The sequence below is a fragment of the Galendromus occidentalis genome, unplaced genomic scaffold, assembly GCF_000255335.2.
Source record: "Galendromus occidentalis unplaced genomic scaffold, Mocc_1.1 scf7180000077487, whole genome shotgun sequence".
Lineage (NCBI taxonomy): Eukaryota > Metazoa > Arthropoda > Arachnida > Mesostigmata > Phytoseiidae > Galendromus > Galendromus occidentalis.
In genome coordinates, this window is record NW_003805475.1 from 331444 (window position 1) to 340104 (window position 8661).

The 8661-nt window shown below is 52.3% G+C and overlaps 1 protein-coding gene across 1 annotated transcript; it reads right to left on the minus strand.

Annotated features, from left to right (window-relative positions):
• Positions 1-4733: 4733 nt before the first annotated feature.
• Positions 4734-8661, minus strand: LOC100897749 (glycoprotein-N-acetylgalactosamine 3-beta-galactosyltransferase 1). The gene is made up of 8 exons (XM_003745966.2): positions 8558-8661; positions 7949-8125; positions 7739-7859; positions 7336-7554; positions 6919-7145; positions 6568-6773; positions 6242-6461; positions 4734-6123 (listed from the first exon to the last, which is right to left on the minus strand). The coding sequence occupies exons 3-8, from the start codon at positions 7809-7811 to the stop codon at positions 5944-5946; spliced, it is 1125 nt and encodes a 374-aa protein (XP_003746014.1). The 5' UTR covers positions 7812-7859; positions 7949-8125; positions 8558-8661; the 3' UTR covers positions 4734-5943.

Sequence of the window (8661 nt, forward strand, 5' to 3'; positions counted from 1 at the left end):
GGATCGGGAGCTCTCGCAGTTTCGAACCGAGATGATTTGATCAACAAATATACAGCACTCATGGTGGTGAGAGGAGTGATATTCGTATCCTGATATATTCCAACTTCGAACGAGACTCTGGTCGAGGGTGAGATCTCACGACGACTCATTCCATCTCCGCCGATGCTCAGGAGGACTTGCTGGCTTCTAATTGCTGCTGGCTCTCTCCCGCAGAATGGATCGAACAGCCGCAGTCGCCGCAGTGACAGATGTTGGAAGCGTGGAAATTCCGAAATAGGCAAACGTGTCGAGAACCCAACCTGTCGCTGCTAATTACTTCTCGCTTCCATCAGCTGTGTGGTGGGTTCGACGTCGAGAGTAGAAGCCGCTGCGTCTGTCAGCTCGGGCTTCGCTCGAAGGGAATATTTATCAGTCGTCAGAACTTGATAGGATTTCGAGTTTGAATCGCGCAAAGGACGGGCCGACGAGGATTTCCTTCTCAGCAATTCGGTCTCGTTGTTGGATTCGTCGCCGCGAGACCTCGTCGTCGACCTTGTTCGTTTCGTTTTTGTACGCTCGTTCGATCTCGTCCAGGAATCGGACAGCGCTTTCTCGACTCATTCGCACTTTCTTCCTGATCAGGCACGAACGACAACGGCAGGAATCGGGAGCGGAGCTCGAGTGTAATTAGAGATCAGTTTCGGTCGACCGACCGCTCCGCTGTCGCCCGTTTGCGCTGCTGTTACATTCAGTCGATTCCAGTCGTAGGCCGTGTCCTTTCTGGGCCCTCTCTCATTTCCGGAGTCCCGACATCCGAGAAGTGGACACGCTGGATACCACTCAGTCTCACAGCTGGCGAGGTGTCACGCCGATAGAAAAGCCACGACAACGGCCGCCCGCACGGAAATGCCGTTGATATTGTTCGTCTCGATGTCTCACCCTAGATAAGGCCGAGAGACTCTCTTGGGATGAGATGATCCCGGATGCAAGTTCGGGGTGAGGGCTTGATGAGCATTTGACTCCCTTTATGAATCTAGCTAGTAGCTCTGAGCTCCACGCTCTCGTCCGCCACCGATAAGAAGAGGGTTTACTAGCTCAGATCATCGAATTTCTGTGTGTATCGACAACAGCAAGGTTTTGATGGAGCGGCCGTGAATCTTGATCGGATCTGTTTGACTCGAGAGAGTTGGGCCGCAATAACTTTTTACTTTATATTTTCGGTACATAAAGGAAGTTTTACAGCGACAGAGGCGACTGCTAACACCGACAGCGTCGAGAGCTTTCTCCTGCGGCAGTAAACTTGAGATCACATCATTCACGTTCGTTACGACATGCGGCGCTTTTTGACCAACGAACTCGATAGACGAGCTGGCAGATGGGGAAACTGCGGCGCACCGTGGTTCCGGCCGTCTCGTCCTCCGCAACTCTCGACCCGGCATTCACGACTCTCGTCTAAATCGGACGCGGCACGTTCGACTCGTGGTGCTGATTTTTCCATTGTCACCCGACTGTGCGGGCAGGCTCCCGACGATTTTGCGACTCGAGGCAATGACTTTGGACAGTTGGTGGCGCCGTGCCCAACCGAGCCGATGGATCATTCAAATAGATGCATGCCGATTAATTATCGGTCGCGGCTCGCTTAGAATGCCGTTGGGAGGGGGCTTAGAAGGCGCCTATCCGAGGACATCCGCGATTTCTTGACCCTCCGATTCCTCTACAAGCGTGGGGATTCAGCAGGCCCATCGGATGGCGAGCTGAATGAGGGAAGTCATTTTGTGCAGATCATTGGCGTCAGCCGAGCGAGGATGGTTAGCCCAGTGGATACCTGACAGTACGCATTTTCTCCCGAAGGAATGCTCGAGTAGATTCTTCAAGCCAGAAGCGACCGAATTCGGCGCTCGAGCTTTGCCCGCAGCTTTATAGGATGTCCCGCGGTCGACCGGGGGGAACGCGAGACGGAGAGAGAATCATCGTTCCGAGCTTCGACGCAGTGACCACGCATCGACTGCGCCAGACTCGGAGGCGATCGACCGGGAGACCTCGTGAAACGTATTCATCGCGTCCGACGCTCTAAAACTGCGGAGGTCGAACCACGAGGCTTTTCCTCTGGCTTCTCAGCTGTTTATCCGACCCTCTTCGTGTGCGCCATCAGCTCGTGTTATTATTTCCCCGACGCTAGGACTTCTGTGCGGGAGTCGTGATGTATGTGCATTAGCAGGCACACGGAAGTCCTCGTAATCCCTCTACGCTGAAATGCTAGTCTCCTAGCGCGAAATTGCTCTTTGTTTCCGAATGTGACATTCTACTCGTTTTCTCGCCCGCCATCTAGCTTGCTCGCTGTAGTAAGCTAACTCTTTAGGTCGCGGCGAGGGTCTCTCTCCCCGCTGCTGAATCTCGTTCACCATCGGGCCCCTCTACGTCCTTTGACGGCGACGACGGCGCCGACGACACCAAATATTCTGTTGGAGCTCAGATACTTGACCGTAGGAAGGTGATGTCGTTCCTTTTCCTCCTGGGTCCAGGCAGGAATTGTTCTTGCTTGGTCCTGTCAATCACTTTTACAACTTCGCACTCTGCTGCAACGCCGCGATCTCGGAAGACACATAGGGAACATAACCGACGACAGACAGGTTTGACACGCACCTATTCTCTCGAGCGGAGATCTACTTCGTACGGCATCGAAAAAACTAACTCTTGGGCTCGATGCTTGGGAGCAGAGCTGTGCGCCGCGTCACGAATTCGCCGGCGATCGCCGCCGCCGAACTCTGGAGTCCGCCGCCGCCGCCGGAACCCGAGCACGGCGTCCGACGGCGTGACGGAACGCCGGCGCGCCGTGCCCAACCCTCATGAAAAGTAGCAGAAAACCACGGGAAAAAAATTGGAAACTCAGTTCGAGGTACTGAGCTCGCACGAGAATGCGGGGACATAGCATTCGAATGAGACGGGATGTTGCGGACCGAAGCTCCGTGGTCGTTGAGAGCCCTGACTGATCAATTAGACTTGAATTCATCGGAAGATCGCACGTGTCCAATAGTATTTCATCCCCGACAAATGAGGCGACGCAATCAGAAGACTTTCGAACGTGCGTTCCACCTATACCGCGGCGCGCCATGGGCTCATCGGTCCGCCGAAAATCGCCGCGGCGCCCGCCGCCGCCGCTCGTTTTCCAGCCCGCCGCCGCCGCCGACGAAAATCCCATGGCGCACAGCTCTGCTTGGGAGCTCCGAAAACTCGCTTTCGAATGCGATTAGAGCGAAGAATGGGCAAGCGCTCTCATCTATCAGGCATGATTTCCGGAACCGAGTCCGACTTCTGTCTTCGGAACGAAGTAGACTGATGGCATCGCATTCAGCGATATCGCGGAAAGTGTCGATGTTCCAATTATCAAACACTACCCTCGGAACCGAAATTTGGTCGATGTCGATTCATCACCTGCCTGCTTGGCGCCTCTCGGGAATCCATGCTTGGCATACCGAAAAACTGTGCAGTAGTCTACGGTAGTCCTAAGGATCTCAGATACAACTGTGAATGTGCGATTTCGAATAATCGCTTCCGCATGCATCGAGACCTGGGACATCGGTCGATGGACCGAAAAATATTCCGGTCAGCTTGAATGACAGAGTAATTATTTGGTATCGATTGGAGTCCTGAGAGTTCTGCGGGAATTCCCGATCAACGACCATGGCGATTCTGACTACAACGAAGAGCGGAGTGCCGGCTGGGCGCAGCCTCAGAAACTCTAAATTCTTCTCAACTCGGGAAGCCCTGCCTGAACCGTCGCCGCGCGGGGTTCCTTATGCTGAGGCTCGGCAGGGCGAGAGGCTGTCGCCAAGAACCCCAGATCTCTGGGAGTTTCGTCGCCATCCTCGCTCCTAGAGTGGATTATTCCAGATTTCAAGTATGCATGGAAACCTGCGACGCCGGTTGTCACCCATCCCGTGTTTAGGATTGAGACCGCCGAGAGCGTACTCTAAACCTGAGGTTAGAGAAGTTTGAAAGCCGACTCCACAATCACATTGTCGAGAAGAATAATGATCCGGATCCTCACCGCAAGGCGTCTCCTTTTCCAGCATATTCAGCCGAGCTTCTCTGAATTCGTCGATTCAACGAGAGCGCTTAATGGTGACTAGCTCCTGCCGTTGGACGTACTGACTACCCTGAGCTCACTCCTTCCGGGACTCCCCCTACCTGACCGTCGGTCTCTATCCTGCGAGCGGGACTCTGTCTTCTCCCAAAGAATGGATGATGAGAATACGGACTTGACTGCCCCCCCTGGCTGACCGCGTGAGCTTACACCGGTGTAAGCTACGACGTAAGCCCCACGAATGTTCTGAGCACCCGTTGCCGAGTGACCGATGGAGACCACTCCCCGTTCGCTAGCTCCCACTAATGATTAAGAAGCAATTATTTCTTAGGGCCAAGGGACTCGAAGGTCTCTCTCCTCGGGAATTTTCAATGTCACGAGTGAAATGATACGAAGTAGGAGAGAATTGTCTCGACGAGAACCCGAAGATTTCAGGTGGAGTAGAGCTCGATCGGAAGATTCCCGGAGATCAAGGCTGCCTATCGAATCGCCCACTCACTATTGCTGCAGAACTGTGGACGATACTCCATCTTTCTCGAAAAGCCTGCCGAGGAGTTATGTCGCAACTCGACCACACTGTCGGTGAATCCAACTTCATTGAACGATATTAAACTCTTTATTGATCAAGATCCTGCTCGGATACATTCAATTCCCTTTTCTGTATGATTACACTTCGATATATCACACCGACATCCTCGATGACGAATCAAAATCCAGCGATAAATATTCGAGCATCTAGGTCGTCTTTGGCTCATTCCAGTCGATACACAAAATATCCATTCCCTTTCAGCTATTCCAACAATGACTTTGGCAAACCGGGACATATCGTGCTTCCCTCCTCCGAAAAGGGAAGAAAATTACCGAACCAAAAGATCCGTGAGCCGTCTCGTCGGTACGGAGCATTTCAACAGGCTCCTTCGGAAGACGCGAGCTGTCCGCCCGTAGGTCTCGATCCGAGAGATTTATGGCCCAGCACCCGGAGTTAACTTCTCGTCGTCAGGCCCGAGAAACTCACTATTCAAAACGCGGCCTAGCGCAGACGTCATCGCTCTCGCGAACGCACACACACATATTCGGTCTATCATCCGCCGTGTCGATGTATGGTTCTGACTACTACTGAATTCGTCGTTGGCACACTCATTTTTGCAGAATCGACCGAGTATTCCGACTTATCGCTCGAGAGATACGAGTGGCTTTTCGAGTGCTCCAATGCCTCGAGGAGTGACAAGCATCACGCCTAATGAAGGGATTACACGATATTTATACAAGGCCTCTCCAAGAGAAACGATACATAGCGGTCTCATCGATCACAATCATAGACACGTCGTTTGGGGGAGGAACGGGAACCTCCTGAGTGACACGAAAATCGAGTCAAAGGTCCCAATCCGAAGAAATGGAATCGTTCCAATCGATATTCCTGGGAGATCCGTGGACCTTCCACCCCGAAGGAGATCTCGGAGGATACTCCGTATCACCGAGCGGCATCATTGGAATCCGCCGGGACAGCATGAGTCCATCTGATCACGAGAGCGCTCAGCTCATTAGGGCCCTTCCCTAGTCAGGAGAGCATTCGTAGCCTCTCCTCTGCCTTTCCGGTGGCTCGGAGCTATTCGAGGAAACATTTCAGGGCGCTCAAAAATCAGTCCGAATGAGACATGAACTGATATGAAAGAATTCAGTCGGTTTGTAGACCTTATACTCTCAAAGGCCATCGGGTCGCGTATCATTGTGAGGGAGGGGTCAGCCGAATGAGCGAGGCGTAGACGTTTCGATCGAATATCGGCAGTGAACTTTTGTCGAACAGTGTCGATTAACGATGTTCGATTATCTTCACCTGCCGGGACTCCCCTATTGATTTAGCAGAGCAACAGAAAATCTCTTTAACTGGACGAGTCGGTCGCATTGGAGGTCACCAAGACCGGATCTCGATAATTTTCTTCCTGGAACCAAGAGAGTAATCCATAGGGTCTCGCATGGTACAGCATGAAGTCCAAGACGTGCATCGAAGCAGGGTTCACATAGTGGAACGAAACGAACGAATCGCTGATGGACCTCGCTCCCTGTCGGGAAAGAACATCGCTGTTATCAAGACCGCCGCATCCTCTCAGATCATCGAAAATTTCCAAAAGCTCTCTGTCGAGATAGTGTCATCCGGAAGCCCGAATGATTAATCATTACTTCTTTTTGAGCATAAAACGTGTACTGCCAGAACCAGAAGTTCTGATCTCTCTCGCTGGCGAGGAAGAACTCGGGGTTGAGCGGCAGGAAACGCTCAGCGCCACTCTCGTCGCGAGAGTTGCCCGCTTCGACTCCCAATGCCTCAAGACATCTCCCCATCTCGAGATCTTCGGCACCTCCTGCGTCCTGGCGGCAAGTCGTGGCGTTCCTCTTGGCGAACCTGAAGACGAACGAACGAACGAACGAGTTATGAGATCGAGAGGCTTTGCGTCACAGGGACAGGGCCATCAACGTCGCTGTCAGTCAGAATCGTCGACATGACATGCCTGTCAAGAGCTTCCTTGGATAACACATAGCCCGATCCGCCGCTCATGTAGCCTTGCTTCACGTAGGGTCGGAATTTGTGTCCGAAATATATGGGCCGGGCAGTGTCGTGCGGGGCTAACATGAAACGCAGATTCTCGACTACCATGTAGGTGTCATCGTCAGCCTTCACGAACCAATCCGCATCATCTCGATGATTTCTGTGAACCTGTCAAGAGGGGAACGGACATTAGAGGCAGCCGCGAGCATGCCGAGGATCACATATTCACTTAATGATGGATTGGGGGCAACATCAAAATGAAGAGTCGAGTGTTCATCGGTTTTCGTGAAGAGAGACCGTCATCTCTACTAACGTATTCGAATGCCAATTTGGTTTTCTCCCATAGGTGATTGCGGTCTTCCTTCTCTATTCTGAGTGCGACTGTAGGGAGTGACGAGTCGTTGACACTCGACATGAACAGGAGAACATTACAACGCTTGCCCCAGGTCGATTTCACATGCTGAGCTTTTCTCTTATGTGAGTGGGGCTCAGTCATGACCCAGCAGAGAACGCGGACTTTCTCCTGTAGACTACGGCTATCTGTGAACGAATACGTCGTTGCACCTAAATTCAGTTGGCAGAATTCTCTATTGTTCGTAGCTCAAATGACCCAGAGGATCAGGCTGCTCGACCCGATCATGGCCGCCGGTGAGGTTGAAGTTGGCGGACTATCGCTCCCGCTGAGGTTGGTCTGGTTACGTCAATAATATTTTCCCAATGCCCAACTTACACTCGACTGCGTGATCATGTTTCGACCTATCGGCGATTTCAAAAGGCTCGAAGGGCCAATCGTCGGTATCGTCGTCATCTTTCCGATGAGGTCCGTCCGGCAGTCGGCGTTGGTGAGATATGACTCTCGCATATGGGTAACTCGAAGGCTCGGATGTCGTATAGAGAATCCTGAGGGAGCTGAACGCCAAGAGGGTCAGAGAGATGCCGATTATAACGCCTGAAGCAGACCGTAAAAATGAGTATCCTCCAACTCTCGAGCTCACACGTGTAAACCAGGACCGCCGTCTCCTACAAAGACATTTGAGTCCCCACGAAGTCTCTCGTGAACATCATAGAATTAGTGAAGTCCATAGAATTCCTGGACATGAGAAGAATCGCGGAAGATGGGAATCAAGACAAACCCAGGATCAATATCGGTAGCGACGATGGTCGGCGAACCAAGGCAGTCACTCCGTGAGCCGGATAGTACTTCATTTCACCACTCGCTCAGCCTCAATCCTCCGTCGGCTCCCAGATACCGACCTGTTGAAAACGAGAAGGGGTGAACACTTAGCAAGAAGGAAATCCTGCAAATCACATCCACTTTGGCTCTTGAAGACCGACATCACTACCGTCAGTCTAATGAAAGTCACAGGAGCAAAGAGTCTTCTGAACTTTGAACTATCCACGTATCGTAAACGGTCGCTCCGCCCGCCGATTATTGTGACATGACACAGGGCTGTGAGAGCAGTCAACAGAAAAACTCCTTCCACACATTCTCAGCTCGAACTCGACACGAGTGTCGCTGCCTGAAAATGAAGGTTTAGTCGAGCTACAAAAACATCTCATGGAGATCGCCAGTATGAGAAAGTTGAAGAAACCTCCTACAAATAAGCCTGACTTAGCTGTTACTCAGCTCCGCCAAGCGCCGTTTTTCCCGCTTGTCGCCTCAGGGGCGGGGATAGGAACGTTTCGCATCACAGACGAACTTCCGGACGATTTTTCCAGCGAAGCCGCGGCAACTAACTCTCTTGGAATCTCACGCCAGATGGCGGCCGATTGTAAATCTGACTCGCCGAACCGCTCGATCCTGCAGTCAATTTAGAGGACGAGGCGGCTCTCACTAGGTAGATGATCATTTTTGAGCTCGGTACCTGAACAAATCTGTGTGATAGCCCTAAAGCACGAATCGAGGGCTATGGAACGGAGCGGACGGGGAAAAGAAGATTCGCGAACCAAACCTGCTGAGCTGAGCATAGGCTGCCTCCGCGTACGAGCGGCGCGGCGGCGGCAAAACAGAAAGCACTTCGTCGTCGTTCTGCACTTTGGTCTAATACTGTCGACC

What these genes read in the sequence shown, in the direction of transcription:
- LOC100897749 (XM_003745966.2), bottom strand. Translation starts at nt 7,811, where the DNA reads ATGAAGTACTATCCGGCTCACGGAGTGACTGCCTTGGTTCGCCGACCA. An exon ending in ACATGATCACGCAGTCGAGT is followed by an intron (nt 7,146 to 7,335) that starts GTAAGTTGGGCA and finishes ATTCGTTCACAG; the next exon opens with ATAGCCGTAGTCTACAGGAG. An exon ending in CCAAATTGGCATTCGAATAC is followed by an intron (nt 6,774 to 6,918) that starts GTTAGTAGAGAT and finishes CCCTCTTGACAG; the next exon opens with GTTCACAGAAATCATCGAGA.